The sequence below is a fragment of the Gracilinanus agilis genome, chromosome 4, assembly GCF_016433145.1.
Source record: "Gracilinanus agilis isolate LMUSP501 chromosome 4, AgileGrace, whole genome shotgun sequence".
NCBI lineage: Eukaryota > Metazoa > Chordata > Mammalia > Didelphimorphia > Didelphidae > Gracilinanus > Gracilinanus agilis.
In genome coordinates this window covers 257,337,913-257,354,711 of record NC_058133.1, presented here as the reverse complement: position 1 = coordinate 257,354,711, position 16,799 = coordinate 257,337,913, and the positions used below count along the sequence as shown (strand labels likewise).

The 16,799-nt window shown below is 41.6% G+C and overlaps 1 protein-coding gene across 1 annotated transcript in view; it reads right to left on the bottom strand.

Moving 5' to 3' along the window:
• The window catches only part of C2 (complement C2), a 15,308-nt gene extending 4,352 nt beyond the window's left edge, over positions 1–10,956 (bottom strand). The window contains exons 1-10 of the mRNA XM_044671701.1: positions 10,854–10,956; positions 10,506–10,715; positions 9,987–10,172; positions 8,490–8,663; positions 8,090–8,188; positions 7,625–7,758; positions 6,918–7,056; positions 5,058–5,198; positions 3,709–3,798; positions 305–445 (exon numbers count right to left, since the gene is read on the bottom strand). Of these exons, the coding sequence (XP_044527636.1) occupies positions 305–445; positions 3,709–3,798; positions 5,058–5,198; positions 6,918–7,056; positions 7,625–7,758; positions 8,090–8,188; positions 8,490–8,663; positions 9,987–10,172; positions 10,506–10,715; positions 10,854–10,956 (1,417 nt within the window). The remainder of the gene's footprint in view (positions 1–304; positions 446–3,708; positions 3,799–5,057; positions 5,199–6,917; positions 7,057–7,624; positions 7,759–8,089; positions 8,189–8,489; positions 8,664–9,986; positions 10,173–10,505; positions 10,716–10,853) is intronic.
• Between the last annotated feature and the right edge of the window lie 5,843 nt (positions 10,957–16,799).

Sequence of the window (16,799 nt, the reverse complement as noted above, 5' to 3'; positions counted from 1 at the left end):
AGGAAGGAAGGAAGGAAGGAAGGAAGGAAGGAAGGAAGGAAGGAAGGAAGGAAGGAAGGAAGGAAGAAAGAAAGAAAGGAAGAAAGAAAGAAAGGAAGGAAGGAAGAAAGGAAGAAAGAAAGAAAGGAAGGAAGGAAGAAAGAAAGGAAGAAAGAAAGGAAGAAAGAAAGGAAGAAAAAGGAGTTCTTTTCCCAGCAGTGTTCCTTTGGGTTCATTACTTCCTTTTAGATTGGGACACATTTGGCCCATATGTCAAACATTGACCACCTGGGCTTTGGCTCCTTGGAGGGGAAAGTTCACTCACCTAACATATTCTCAAAGACCTGGAGGAGGGCTTTGGAGTCTGGGAGGATGAAGGCATGCCTCTCCCCATCCTTCTTGGACCCCAGCTCATTCAGTTCTTTCCAGTCTACATCCAGTTTCCCCACACCAATGGCATAGATGTCTGGTGGAGGGAAAACAGAAAAGACAACTCAAAATTCTTGGGTTATGTAGCTGCCAAATAGGGATAAAAGAGGCTACTTTTATTGTATAGTAGAATTAACAAGCTCCATGATACAGCTTTGGAGACTGGAATCCATAAGCCTGACATGTCTTGTGCCATTTTTTGGTGACACTGAAGGGCAACCAATGAGCTGGATTATTGTTTTCTGAGTGAAAAGAAACACTAAGGACTCTTCAGACCTCACCCCTGACCCCTTTGGGGCAGAAGGGAGGAGATAATTCATTAGGCAAGTGACTAGGAATGTGAATGAAACATTAAAAACTCTCCAGCAACCAGGAAGCTTCCTTAATTGACTGAAAATGAGCTTGAGATGGTAAACAGAAAAACCAACTCAAGCCACGGCATACATGTATACAAATATCAAATCAATTTGTGGTATTCTGGGCATGCAAATCACTATTTTGTTTGGTATGCATAAGGGAGCTGGCTACCATGGTACATGCTCTTGGACTATGGAGTATTCTGAAGGTTCAGCTAGGCTTGGGAGAACTTTATTTATTTATTTTTTTAAACCCTTAACTTCTGTGTATTGGCTCCTAGGTGGAAGAGTGGTAAGGGTGGGCAATGGGGGTCAAGTGACTTGCCCAGGGTCACACAGCTGGGAAGTGTCTGAGGCCGGATTTGAACCTAGGACCTCCCATCTCTAGGCCTGACTCTCAATCCACTGAGCTACCCAGCTTCCCCCTTGGGAGAACTTTAAATAAAGCTTTAGGTTAAAAAATGTAGTTACCACTCAGATTGGGCCTATAATTTTCATATTTTATATATATTTTTGTCCTGACATTTTGTTTCTGTACTTCTATATTTGTGGTTGTTCAGTGGTTTCAGTCATGTCTGACTCTTTGTGACCCCATCTGGGGTTTTCTTGGTAAAGATACTGAAGTGGGTTGCCCTTTCCTTCTCATTTTAGAGATGGGGAATTGAGGCAAACAAGGTTAAGTGACTTGTCCAGGATCACACAGCCAGTAAGTGTCTGAGGCCCATTTTGAACTCAGGGAGATGAGTCTTCATGACTCCGGCACTCTATCTGCTTCACCACCTGGCTGCCCAAATTGGGTTTACAGATTAGGAAAGGTTGGAAAATAGTTAAAGGAAAAAGCTCTGGGATCAGAAGACAAGGTACTCCGGACATCTTCCAAGAAGGAGGTGGAATCCCTAGAAAACTAACCCTGCTCAATGAAATATAATTTCTGCTTACTGATCCCAAAGGTGAGTAAAATCACATTTTGCCGATGGGTTTCCAGAGCCGTGCTAAAGCCAATTGTTCAATTTTCAGCGTGAGTATTTATAGCTCAGATACGGAAAACAAATCTAGGTTTAATTTCTTGTTCTATTGACTGTCTAGACTTAAGAGAATGATAAGGAAAAAAATGTTAATAACGAAGATTAAACTTAGAAGTATCCAGTACACATCCTGCCCACTGCCGGTCCCCCCCTTTCCCCCAGCCCCGCCCCAGGGAGCTGTTAAAACCTTTACCAGCACCCCCCCAGCTTTACAGGAGCGGAGCGGAGCGCACATCCCCATCCCGCCGGGATGCTCAGTGGCTATTGAAACGTTTGTAACCTTAGAAGAAACCACAGAGTTGAACTCAAAGCCGCCTCTTGGGCTTTTCCCTTTCTCTCGAAGTTTCCTTCTGGCTGGACAGCTATGAATATACAATCTTTCAGTTCCCTCATGACAGATTGTTACTACTAACTCACAAATCTCACAGTCTCACCCAGTGACTTAGAACATACAAAGTGAAAATACCAGAGACGATCGCTAAAATACTCTTTTTCTCCTTCCTAGGTGGCTCCTAGAAATACATTTGTCCCTAGGATAACATTGCCTGGTAGAGGCAGAAAGTGCAATGGAAATGGTTAGAATATGAGCTCTATGAAAACGTGGACAGTTTTTCATCTGTCTTTGTTTCCTCATTGCTTACTTAGCACAATTCTTGGCATATAGTACCTTCCATCTTAGAGTCAATAATGAGTATTGGTTCCAAGGCAGAAGAGTGGTAAGGGTGGGCAATGGGGGTTAGGTGACTTGCCCAGGGTCACACAGCTAGGAAGTATCTGAGGTACATAATATAATCTGAAATATATAATATAATAGGAAGTTTTTGAACCCAGAACTTCCCATCTCTCAGCCTGGCTCTCAATCCACTGAGCCACCTAGCTGCCCCCCATACATCTTAATAAAATATCTGTTGTCTGACATTGATGGACTTTGAAGTCTACAAGAAAGGGGTTTGAATCTTCCCTCTAACACTAGCTGTGTCACCATGGACAAGTAACCTCAGCTTTAGTTTTTTCATCTGCAAAATGGGACTCAATTGTACCTGTTTATGGCACTGTTGTAAGGATTCATTGAGATAGCATATAAAATGCTTTTCAAACTTTAAAGTCCTATATAGATACTAATTTATTCTTTTTTTTTTAAACCCTTAACTTCTGTGTATTGGCTCCTTGGTAGAAGAGTGGTAAGGGTGGACAATGGGGGTCAAGTGACTTGCCCAGGGTCACACAGCTGGGAAGTGCCTGAGGCCGGATTTGAACCCAGGACCTCCTGTGTCTAGGCCTGACTCTCACTCCACTGAGCTACCCAGCTGCCCCCCCCCAATTTATTCTTGTTAAAACAATTTGTTATATCTTTCCTAGAGCCCTTGGTATAGCTTCTTAATTTTATTACTATTTAATTATTATTTAGTTATTTATCTATTTATTATTTAAATTAAATTTAAATTTTATTGAGATCTATAATTTGTGGAGCTCTTTCAAGGGCAAGAGGATGAATACATAGATGAAAAATAATAGGACATACACAATGAGTTATGTCATAGGGAAGGGCAAGAAAAAGAATCTAATAATGGGGTCTGGGAATATCTGAGAAGCAAACACTTTCTGCTGGGGCGATTGAGGAAAAAACAGAATCTGAGTTCTGCCCTGAAGGAAAACTAACTTCCACTGAGAAATGGAGGAGAATCTATATCTTAAACACAGTAGTAGAAAGAAAGAAAGAAAGAAAGAAAGAAAGAAAGAAAGAAAGAAAGAAAGAAAGAAAGAAAATGAACCCATCAAGGTTTCCTGAATTATTTGTCCTATGGCCAGCCCAGCCATAGAATACAATCACAGATGCCCTTTGTAAAGTGATAGGAACTCCATACAAAAGTAATGTAGTAGAAGGATGAGATGATTAGAGGCAGAAATGGGGCACTTACCTAGATAATCTGTCCTCTCTGACCTTATGTTCAACACTTCTTTGATCTTTGTTACAGCTTCCTTTGGAGATCCACCCATGTTGGACTTTCCTTACAACAAGGATGAAAGGCAATAGAGCAGAATAGAATGAGGCCTGAATTGAGATACCCAACATCATAGCCTGCTCCCCAAAATGCCTAATTTTATGACTTTAAACAAGTCACTTCCTCTTGATGGCTTTTATCAGCAGGATCTGATACAGACCCTGCTCATTTAAAGCCCTTCCCAACAACCTGCACCTCAAACTACCCTTTGCTTTCTTTCACACTCATTGCACTGTGGCCCGAATGGCCTTCTTGCTGTTTGTCACATATGGTGCTTCATTTCCTACTTCTCTGTGCCTTTGTACTGATTATTCACCATGTCTAGGATGCCCCCCTTCCTGCCCCGACACATCTTAAAATCTCAAGTTTTCTTCAGTGTTCAGCTCTTATGTCACCTTCTTCATTAGCTTTTGCTTATCATTCCCAGTTTGCCAGTGCTTTCCCCCTAAACCAATCTTGTATCTCCTTTGTATAAACCTCCATGAGTACAAATTCTCTCCCTCAGCTAAGAAAAAAGTTTTTAAACCCACACCAGAGACAACTATATCATTCAATGGATAGAGAGCCAAATATGGAGATGGGAGGTCCTAGGTTCAAATCTGGTCTCAGACACTTCCTAGCTGTGTGATCCTAGGCAAGTCATTTAACTCCAATTATTTAGCCCTTACTGATCTTCTAATCAATAATGATTCTGGGCAAGTCACTTAACCCCAGTTACCTAACCCTTATTGCTCTTCTGCCTTGGAACCAATACTAAGTAAGTGTGTTGTTTTTTTTTTTAATAAAAATAATAATCTTTGCCTTATTCAATACTAATTATTGGTTAGAAGAGCAGTAAGAGCTAGACACACAGCTAGGAAGTACCTGAGGCCAGATTTGAGTCCAGGACCTCCTGTATCCAGGCCTGGCTCTCTATCCACTGAGCTATCTAAATTGCCCCTTCCCCGGCTAAACTTTAAGCTCCTCAAGGGCAGGAATCCCACAGAATTTAACACATTGTAGGTGTTAAATAAATAATTGTTGGTGAACTGATTATTGTAACAAGAGTAAGAAAAGTCAGTTTGTATGAAGCTCGTGGATCTTCTGAGTCTGGACAAAACAGAAAAATTCCTGAGAACCCTTGAGACATTCTTAATGTTTCTACCTCTAGAAAGTTCCTCACTGCTTGGTTTCTTCCCCTTTAAACACATCCTTACCTCTCCCTGCTTCTGGACCCTCCCTGTATTCTGAGTTCTAAGGTTTACGGAGATCCAGGCACCACTTACCATCTGTCAAAAGGATGATGACATGTCGGATTTTTTCCCACTCTTTCTGCCTTTCTCCAAAAGTGGCCATTTCATTATTCATCATTTCATAGATTTGCATCATGGCTTTCTTGATGTTGGTTCCAGTTCCAATGTCTGGATCTGGAATCAGCAAAGGGGAAGAAATCCCTCAGACTACTCTTACTTGCCATACCTGGAGAGAAAGTCATTAAACAGAAAGAAGTGCCCTTCCAGGGGCCTGTTCTGTGACTTAGAACCCTGTGGTCCTAGCAGACCTCCAATTACATCTCCCATTCACAAATCAAGGGCTTCTCCATAGATGAACACAGAACTAGCTGTTTATTGCATAAACACCCAAGGTCTTGATAAAAATCCAAAGATCTCAATATGGTGTCCTGTAGTCTCTTATGGAACAGCATGTCATGTTCCACAGTCAACCAAGACCCCTCTCTCTCCCCACCTTTTCCCAAAGGCACCCACTACGCCGACATAATTCCCTTTGCCTAGAATGGATTTCTCCATATCCAGCTATTGAAGTTCCTCCCATCTTTCCAAGCCCAACTCAGTGGCCATCTACCTAGTCCTAAAGCTTTCTCTGATTCTCCTTTTCAATCCCCAGGCAGAAGTGATCTGTCCTTCCTCACACTTTTAATACTGGACCTGTCCTTTTCCCTTCTCTCACTCTTACATTCATGTCTTAGCCTACTTTCAGATTATACACTCTCTGAAAACAGGGTTTATGTTCTATGATTATATTCCCAGCACCCAGTTCAATATCCTCTATGTAGTAGTTGCCTAATAAAATTTTATTGGACTGAATTAAATTATTGTGACCATATAATATTGAATTTATGTATAAATACTCTTCTGGATAATGAGGTAATGAGTACAGATATTGTTCTTAAAATAAGTCAGGTATGCTTACCTATGGCAACTTCGAAACTATGTTGTCCCAAGATAAAAATAGTAGATTTAGGCTTCCAAACAGCCTAAGGTCCCTGCCACCTACTCATCCAGGAGTATCCCTCCACAAAACCTGCTTCCCCCTTCTTCCACTGGTGAGTTCCTCCTGGACCCTCCATTTGGTGAAAAGGCCCAAATCGGTCTGTCTTAATTCTCTTTTGACCCTATTCTTGACTTTCTGGATTTCAAAATCATGCCCTGTGTACCTAATTCTTCCTCCTCTGCCCCTTGCCCCCACCTTTCAACTCCTTTTTGTGTATAGTCTTCCCCCATTAGAATGTAAGCTCCTCGAGGGCAGAGACTAGCTTTCTTTTTTGCTTGTATTTGTATCTACTTAGCACAGTGTCTGATATATAGTAAATTCTTCCTTCTTTTCTTCCTTCTTTCCTTTCTTTCTTCCTCCCTCTGTTCTTTCCTTTCATCCTTTCTTCCCTCCTTCCATCCTTCCTCCATCCCTTCTTTCCTTCCTTCTTCCTGTTCTCCCTTCCTTTATTCTATTTAGGTTAGATATGAAAGAAATAAAAGCAGGAATACATAAAATCATAAAATATCAAAGTAATCAGGGACCTCAGAAGGCATCTGGTTTCTACTGTGGGAGGAAACCTCTTTTGTCGCATCCCTAACAAAGAGATTCTGGATTTGGAAGCCGGGACCACACTATCCTGAGTGGTTACTGAAGAACTAGAACATCTGGAATCTCCTCACCTGCCACTGATAGATAGGCAAAGCTTTTCCTTTGTCTAGTCCAAAACCTTTCCAGCAAAAGGATATAGAACCAGAATGTGCTCTCCGATAATGTATCCCCAATTGTGTGCTCAATCCTTCCCACCTTTAGGCAGCACCTTCTCCCTCTTCCTCCTCCTCTCCCTCCCCACCCCTGCCCCCCAACCCTCGCACCTCCATACTTGATGTCTTCCAACTTTTGGGCTATTTCCATCTCTTCCCGAGAATCCTTGTGAGTAACAGACAAGATGACTTTGGGAGACTTAGCAAAAATGACAATGCCAACGCTGACATTGACACCAAAGCTGAAGATCTATGGGAGGTGAGCCAGAGGAGAAGAGAACATAATGAGAACCCGTGAAATATCTATGAGGAAAAGGGTAGGGATGGGGGGAGGAGGGAAAGAGAGGAAGAAAGACGGAGGAACAGAGAGAGAGACACACACTCAGAGAAACAGAGACAGAGACAGAGAATGAGGTGGAGAGGGAAAAAGAGAGGGGAAGGAGGAGAGAAAGAGGAAGTGAGAGAGAGAGAGGTCCAAAGAAATGAAACCTAAAATTAGAAACATGGACAGGGACACAGATAGAACCTTAGAACGTTCATGAGTGAACTAACAGACATTTGCTGAATAACCCATGTGAAGAGCATTGAATCAGATACTTTGAAAGGTCTAGATGAAAACACACACACATACATGCAAAAAATAACTTGAGAACACATACTAAGTAAAATTGTTTAAGTGGGGTCCATAAGTATTGTTGAAGGGATCAGATTGACTTAGGCTTCATCTGGGAGTCTTCCTAGAGGAAGAGGGGTTTAAATTGTATTTCAAAAGAAGAGAGACAGACAATATGAGGCCCATCTTGACCCCAGTTTCTGACCCTATCCACCATAAGTTGAGCACTCTCTTTGAAAATGGCAAAGTCTTCCCTACTGACACTCTGGGAGGAATCAAGGAGCAGATAGAGATTCAGGTGACCTGACCTCTGTATCTGGATGCGCCGGCCAAAATTATCTGGGAAAAAAGAGGGATAGAAGGAACATGTGTAATGTAGAAGGCAAAGAAGTGTCAGAGCCCCAATTCCTACCTGCTCTTGACCTAGGAGGGCTGGGAGGCCCTTCTGTTTTTCTGATTTAAATATCACCTCATAGTTTTATGTGCTGCCTGCCCTCCAATCTATTCAGCCTTTCCTAAGATCCCAGCTCTGTCCCCCAAGACTGCCCTTCTAGCTTCTGCTCATGCCCTCTGTGCCACTGTATTGTAGGCCAGCACCAGTCCCTGCCCTCAGGCTCACCTTCTCTCCACTGGCTTCAGCTCTACCTCGTCCTCTCCCCTTAGCTCTTACCTAACTTTTGCATTAGAGGGTTGGCGGCACCAAGGAGTTGAGAAAGGGAGGTGTCTAGGACTGGGGCCACATCTTCAGGGAAATCATAGGAGTAGGAAGCTGCAAAGAGAGATGCCTGGGTTCGACTCATGATTATGGGAAGGATATGTTGGTAGGATGAGCGATTTCTAGTTCTGAGGAGGCCACAAGAGCCAATGGGATACAGTGAGCAGAACCTGACACCAGAAGACCTGAGTTTGTGTCTTGGTTCTGATGAGTATTCTCCCCTTTGAGCCTTAGTCTTTAGAGATAAGGTGTGTGGAAATGCTTTGTAAACTATAAATCGCTATGTATATGTGAGAGTTTCTTATTAGTCTGAGGAATGAAGAGGGAGGAGAGATAGTGGAGACCTACTACTCACATCTGCAAATGGGCTCAGTTCCACTCCAGACCCTGTTTGCCTGGCATTCTCGTTCCTCAGACCCAATCAGGATCAACTTCTCTGAACAACGGTACTTCACTCGATCACCAACATTGAACCGGTACCCGGTACGCACAGCCCCAATGGGGATCCCTGGGTTTGGGCAATGTCCAGCTGTAGGTAAATAAAAGAGAAAGAAGGATGAAAGGGACAACCCATTCCACATCCCTCCCTAATTCCCTTCTTTGTTTTCTTCTCCTCCTTGCTTTTCCTTATAATTCTTTGAGTGTCCATATGCTACATAGCCATCTTTTTGAGACATCTATGTGTAATTAGAAAATCTTGAACCCTTGAACTACATTACCCAGAATCCTTTTCCCTTCCCCCATGTTTGTGTCCTTAGGTAATGTTTATAAGTTTGCTGTAAGCCCGCCTCTTGCTCTCTTTTTCTCTTGTGGGCAGGTGGGAAAGCTGGCTTTTTAGTCTAGCTTTTTATTTTGGTTATTATTAACAAATCTTATTAAATATAATGCTTGGAGTATTTGGATATTAATTTTTAATCTCACACCTAAAATCATAACTAGAAATATATACCTCATAAAGCTGTTATAAAGATCACAGAATTACCAATTTAGAGCTTGAAGAGACTTCATAAGCCATCTAGTTCAATACCCTTGTTTATAGATAAGGAAAGTATGAGACATGGGGAAGTTAAGTGACTTGTCCAAGGTCACAAAGATCAGATAATAAAGATCAGAAAGCTTGGACTGGAACTCTAGAATCAATGCTCTTTCCACTACATTTTTATAAACAGACATGCAGAAGTGTGTATAAATCAAAGCAAGACAGCCTGATAAACCTAGGCAAAACCAAGAGGAAAAGGAAGTTTTTATCTAATGACACTCAGCTCCTCCATCAGACCTTTCCCTCTTTCCTAGATCCAAACTCTCTTGTACCAATTACTATCCTGTGTCCACTCATTTCTTCAGGCCCTCACTCTTAGGAGGCCATCCACTACGGTGTTCCTTGAAACCCAAGTAGTAGATAAAACTTTTTAGGTCCACCCCCACCTGCTTTTTGCATTTAAATAGAGGACTCCCAAACAAAAGTCTTCATGACCCAAAGCAATTAAGCTATAATGGTGGAAAGACCTGTAGGAAGATGGATATTTTTGAACTGGAAGACTGATGCTTCTCAAGTCATATCACCTGGGTGACCACCTGCTTCACCTACATTTCAGGCCAAAGTCTCCATGTGACAGATATTGTCATCAACTTTCCACCTGACTTGAGAGCCACAGTTCTTTGGACATATACATATGAGTTATTATATCTAGAACTCCACATCTGATATCCAGAAGCAAATAAACCCTTCCCTTATGTCACATTTAGCACCACAGGGCCAAAAAGAATTTTCAGAACTGCTTCAAAGAATTCAAATTGCAATGCCGGCGCCTTTCTCCTTGCCCTTCCCAAATCCCCAGAGCCAGATAGTCACCTCCACTGTCACAGATAGCCGTCTCTCCATCCCACATCCCGTTGGGCCTGCAGCGCCTCACAGGAGAGCCCCGTAAGATGTACCCATCCTCGCACTCGAAGCTCACGTTGCCACCCACAGGGTGAGAGCCTAACCGGGGACTGTAGGCCCCATTCTCGAAGGCAACGGGAGCTGGACAGCGCATCTCTGGGGAGAGAGGGGGAAAATGGCACATGCTGGGGTAAAGGGAGGTGGCTGATCCTCCAGGACAAGGCTTGAGGCACGGAGATGGAATACGATCAATCCTTCATTGAACTAAGCTCCAGGAGAGCAGAGCATGCTTGAGAGGAGAGTTGGGAACCCTCAGGGAAGGCAGAACGCCTGGGTCCTGGAAAGGGAGCCACCGCTGTCAAAGGCAGGACTGAGGAAGGGTCAAGGGCCAGGAGGGGGAACTCGGAAGAGAGAGAGCCAGGTGAAACTCAGAACGAGGTGGCAGACCACGAGAAGGAAGTTTGCACCAAAACCCTTGGGTCCTCTCACGTTTGCATGTCACCCTGGTGACCACAGAAGTGCCCGGGGACTTCCACTGCCCATAGCTGTTGCACAACTGGCTGGACACGGGATACGGGTATTTCCCTAGAGGGCAGATGTAGGTGAGGAGGCTTCCCGGGGTCCAACCGTGGCTGAGAGTGAAGTTGCCACCCACAATCCTCACATTCCTGGAGCAGGAGGGAGCAGTAACGGACAAGCCTGTGGGGTGAAACACAGAGACAGGGGCATTAAAAGAAAAAGAGCAGAAAAAGAGGGCATCCCCATGAGTGTCCCAGCCTGGACAGCACCTGCCTTCTTCTTCTTTATCATCCCTTCCCCCCTCCTCACCCTCCTTACCTGCATACAGGAGCAGCAGCAAGAGAGCAAGCAGGAAACCCATAGTCTCAACCTTAGGGGCAGAGACAGGCTGGGAGATGGGAGGAAGGGGGAACAGGGTCATCTGACTTCCCCGAAAACACAACTAGCTCAGCAACTCTGCAGTTTGCTGCCAGGGCAATTGGGAGTGGCAAGGGGGAAAGTCTCTCTGGGTGTATTGGGATGGGGGGAAGGGAGGAGGGAGAACACATCTCCATGAAATCGATAGTAATCCTGGGTTCCCTTTTCTGCCTTCCCCTCAACCCAGTTGCATCAATGAAGCACAACTCAGAGATGTAAAACATTTTTTGTAAATTGAGGTTAAAGGCCTGCTTGGTTCTGTTCTGTTTTCTGCATTATATTAAGTATATCTTCTTTTCTGCGAGCCTGTGAGATTATCTCCCTACATATAAATTGTGGCATGGATTTGAAGCTTCGATGCCTTCCCTTAAAGGGTCCCTGAGGAGTAAAATAATTAAACTGGACTTTGAGGAGTAACTGGATCTTTTTTTTTTTTTTAACCATTCCCTTCTGTGTTAGGATCAATTTTAAGACAGAAGAGCAGCAAGGACTAGGCAATCAAGATTAAGTGACTTGCCCAGGGTCACTCTAAGAAGTGTCTGAGGTCAGATTTGAACCCAGGTCCTCCTGGTGCTCTATCCATTGTGCCACCTAGCTGTCCCTGGGTGTCTTATTTAATAGATTGTTTTCAGAAAAGTCGTAAAGTAGCTACATAAGAGAGTAGGATGAGTATCAGTGGAGTAGAAAAGGCACAGAATTTAGTCAGAAGATACAGGTTAAAGTTCATATTCATCATTTCATAACCATTTGACCTGGACAAATAAGTGAAGTAATCACTCCAAGCTTTGGTTTCCTCATCAATAAATTGAGGCTGATAATACCCATACTATCTACTTCCCAGGGCTGTTATAAGGATCATAAAGTTAAAGCTTGAAGGGACCTCAAAGCCATCTATCTAGTCCAACAGACTCAATTACTAATTAAGTATGAGATAAAGGGAAGTAAGGTGACTTGCCCAAGGTTGCTTATGTAGTAAAGATCAGAGAGGCTGATTGGAACTCTAGGTCGGTACTATTTCCACTATGCCACATTGCCTAATGTTTATAAAATATTTTTATACTCACACAATACAAAATTCCTTCAAACAATGAGGATCAGCAACTTACAGTCCTAGATACCAGTCACTGACTTGCCCAGAATTACACAGCCAGTATGGGGCAGAGTCAGGATTTAAACTCAGGCCTTCCTGACTCTTAAGACCAGACTTCTATTTACTGTGCAACTCTGCCTCTCCTAGGACTATATACATCTTGGTTATTTTTGTTTATTATTAATTAGTTTGTTGGCACATTAAAATTCCTAGGTACCTCATTTCTTCCCCCTTCCCCACACCATAAAAGGTATCACCCAACCAAAAAAAATATACATAAATTATATCTTTCATGTTTCAATTCATCAGTTCTTTCTCTGGAGATGAGCATTCAAAGTTATTTTTCTAGTATTAATTCTGTAGCTGTATAATAATATTCTCTTGGTTCTACTCATTAAGATCTTCAGAATTTCATAGAAGTCTTTCCAAGTTTGTTTTTTAAACTAACCTGCTCATCATTTTTTACAGCATAGTAGTATTCCATCAGTTATTCTTATTGTTACCACGTCAATAGCCACACAAGATGGAGAAAAGAGAAATGTGTGAGGTAGGCAAATGCCCTCTCAGAACCCCTCCCACCTCTTTCCAGATGGATAACTAACAAAAAAAAAAACTCCCTGGATCTGGGATTCTCCCCTTCTACACTTTCCCAGACAAGCAATACTAGATCATGGAGAGAAGGAAATGAATAAGGGCTTCTTCTCAGAGTTAATAGCTATCTGATAGAAAGCATAAAATCTAGGTAACTGATAATCCCAAGCGACTCTTCCAAGAATCCTGGGATCATTTCCTAGGGCAAGTCCTGACTCTTCAGGTCCTGGAGGTCCTGTACCCTGTCCTACTTAATCACATCCCTTACAGGAAGTCTCCAATTTTATTAAAGCTGTTATCTCCCTTGCAAATTCAAATCTTCACCAATAACATGCCCAATAAGTGGCAGTTCCATCTCTGCTTGGAAATTTCCAAGGAAGAGGAATGCCCACTTCATTTTGGGACAGCTTTAATTGTTACAATTTTTTTTTCCTGACATTGAACCCAAATTCACCTCATGACAACTTCTACTTATTGTCTTGATTCTATCCTCTGAGGTCAAAGTGAATTAGTCTAATCCTTCTATTACATACAACTTTTCATATTCTTGAAGACAGCTACCATACATCCATACTTCTCTACCTCCAGTTTTCTCTTCTCTGAGTTAAAAACATCCATCTTTTTCAACCAATCCTCATATGGCATAAACGTATCCTTCACCATTCTCACTGTTGTCCTATTCTCTAAATTCTGAAATCATAACAGCCAGAACTGAACATAATACCCCTGGACATGTCCTTGACAAGAGTATTGTCCCCTGTATTTTGGATTTGTCTAATTGATTTTTTTGGTACTCATTTATTTATCCTGACTAAATTTCATTTCATTAGATTCAATCTAATGCTATCCCTGTCAAGATGCTTTTAGCTTTTGATTCTAGCATCTACTATGTTAGCATCCTTCCCAGCTTTGTATCTTCTGAAGTTTGATGAATATACCACCTATTCCTTTATCCAAGTATAAGTCACTGACTCTTTGCGATGAGGACATTGTGACTGCCATAAAGGGGCAGAAAAAGAACAATTTGTGTTTATAATACTGATAAAAATCAGCTTGAAAAGAACATAAAAGTGCTTGTGAGAGACAGAGATAGAGAAAGACAGAGAGGAGGGGAAGATGGAGAGAGATAGTGACAGAGAGGAAGAGAAAAAAAAGAAATATTTGAAAGAACTGTTAAGGAGAAATGGGGGAAGCAATCCATGTCATGCCCAAATTACACAAATCACTCATAAAAATATTAAACAGAGACTTTCTGACACAATGATATCTAATTAGTTCTGGATCAATTTAACTGGTAATATCAGCTAGTTTAGAGATGTCAAATAGATATGGCCACATATGGCCCATAATATTCCTGAGTATGGCCCAAACCAGATTAAAACGTAGTTTCTGTAATTTTAATGTTTTGATGTCAAAATAAAAAGGATATATTTCTAAGTCAGTATTCAGCCTGTGGAGATCAGCCTGCATGATGTCTATTTGAGTTGGACACCAATGAGCTAGTTCAGGAGTTCTTAAGAATTTTAGGGTTTGTGGATAACCTAAGAGATTCATGGGTAAATTTTGAGGTTCCCTGAACTTGTATGGAAAAAATTATATTTATTCCACTAACCTTAGGTTTCCTTTGTAATCCTATGTATTTTATGCATTTCAAAACTCTCTAAGAGTTCATAGATATCACTTCAATTAACTGAGAAAAATCTTTATAAGAAATTTCTCTGATAAAGGTATCCTAAAAAATGCACAGGGAATTGATTTAAGAATCAGAACCGTTTCCCCAGTCAATCCCAGTGAAAGGATATGAACTGTCAGTTTTCAAAATAAAAAATGCAAGTTTTCAACTAATATGTGTCAAAAATGTTGCAAGTCACTGATAATTTAAAAATTCAAATCAAAACACCTATTTCATTAGGAAAAAAAAGACAAAAGAAGAAAATGCTAATTGTTGGAGAACAAGAAATCTGATAAACCATTGGTGGACCTGTGAATTCATCCAATTATTCTGGAAAACAATTTAAGATTATATTCCCAAATTCACCAAATTACACAAACTCTAGGCATACACCTATATTCTATACATACACCTAGATTATGGCATATGGAATATGGTATATGCCAAAGAAGTCAAAGCACAGGGATGTGTCTCAAATATACCCAAATATTTGTAGCAGCACTTCTTCCACAGCAAAGAACTAAGGCCATCAACAAAATGAGTATTCAGCTGGGGTGTGACATAAATGTAACGAAATACTGTTGCATTGTAAGGAATGATGAATATGAAAATTTTAGAAAAACCTGAGATTTGTATAAACTTCTCCCTGAGCTCAATGCCTCTACTGGACAATTGTTTCAGTTAGGCTCTCTGGGCCTTCTTCTCTACCCAGCTCAACTCCTAATTGCCCTGTTTAATTCTCTCTCAATTCTACAACTGATCTCTCTGGGACTGCTCTCTGTTAGGAAAGGCATCTCCTTCTGGATGATTAACTCTGGTCCAGAAGTCTAGACACAAGTTTGTCCAAGTCAAATTAAGACAAAATAACTTATTAAATGCTTTCTATGTGCCAAGCACTTTGATAACTGCTGGGCCTACAAATACAAGCAAAAAGACAGTTACTTCCCTCAAGGAACTAACATTACAATGGGGAAAGACACCATAAGAAAAAAAAGCAGAAGACAACTAGGTGGCTCAGTAGATAGAGAGCCAGAACTGGAGATGTGAGGTCCTGGGTTCAAATGTGGCCTCAGACACATTCTAGCTGTGTGATTCTATAAGTCACTCAATCCCTATTACCTAATGCTTACCACTCTGCTGCCTTAGAGCCAATACATAAAATTAATTCTAAGATGAAAGGCAAGGCTTAAAAAAAAAAAAAGCAATAGATGAGAAGGAAGAAGGTATCCAAATGGGAGAATGATGGAGAAAAAAATACAGCAGAGTCCGAAAGGAACTAACCAATCAGAAGAAGGAACTTCAGGAGAGGAATGTTCATTCAGTTTGAGAAGGATGCTGGACTATAGTAGAGAAAACTATCAAGAGGGTCAGGAGTCTAGCCCAGACAGGAGTGAAGAACTAAACGTGACTGGTCTGGATTTTCCTGAAAATGGTAGTTCTTACCAATCAGAGGAATCCTCTGGTCAAATTACTTCCTGAGAGAAGAGAATTCAGAAAAACAAGTACCTTTGACTTTTGGTTTCACGGCCAAAATATGCCTCATAGAGACACCTCGTAGTCTGGTCACCATCTTTTTTATCTTTTCATCTGTCCATTGGCCTTACTCCTCTTAAACCTCCCCTTTGTCTTCACTATGACCTCCAATCTCTGCATACCTTAATACTATTCAAGACCAAGGGGCGACTGGATAGCTCAGTGGATTGAGAGCCAGGCCTAGAGATGGGAGGTCATGGGTTCAGATCTGGCCTCAGATACTTCCTAGATGTGTGACCCTGGGCAAGTCACTTAGCTCCCATTGCCTAGCCTTTACTACGCTTTTGCCTTGGAACTAATACTTAGAAAAGTGACATTATCATATGGGTGCCCAGGTACAATGCCCCTGACTAACTACTTTTCTGTCAGGGGCTGAAATGCTGATGTCTTTGAAATGTGAGCTACAGGATTGCAAAATTAAATTCAACATGTGTTAATTAACTACTATATATAAAGCAAGGCACCTATGTGGCACAGTAGATAATATGGTGGGTCTGGAGTCAAGGAAGAATCGCCTTCTTGAGCTCAAATCTGGCCTCAAACACTTACTATCTGGGACAAGTCTCTTAACCATGTTTACCTCAGTTTTTTCACCCGGAAAGTGAGCTGGAGAAGGAAATGGCAAACCAGTCTAGTATCTTTGCCAAGAAAACTCCAAATGGGGTCATGAAGAGTCCAACAGAACTGAAATAACGAAACAGTAAATATATTAGGCATTGTTCTAGGTCACAAAGAAAAAATAAAGCAATTCCTAACCATCATAAAGCTTACATTTTATTAGGGGAAGGGTACTCTCTTATGTGGGAAATCGTACCTTAATCTAATCCAGCCCTTGGATAGAGTTCTTTCCCTATTTCTTCCGATTTTAATTTGTGGCATCTGTCTAGAATTTGGCAAACCTGACCAATCTCAGTTTGTTGCCTCTTTCTCCTGAGATTTAGATCTCTATTTCCAATCCTGT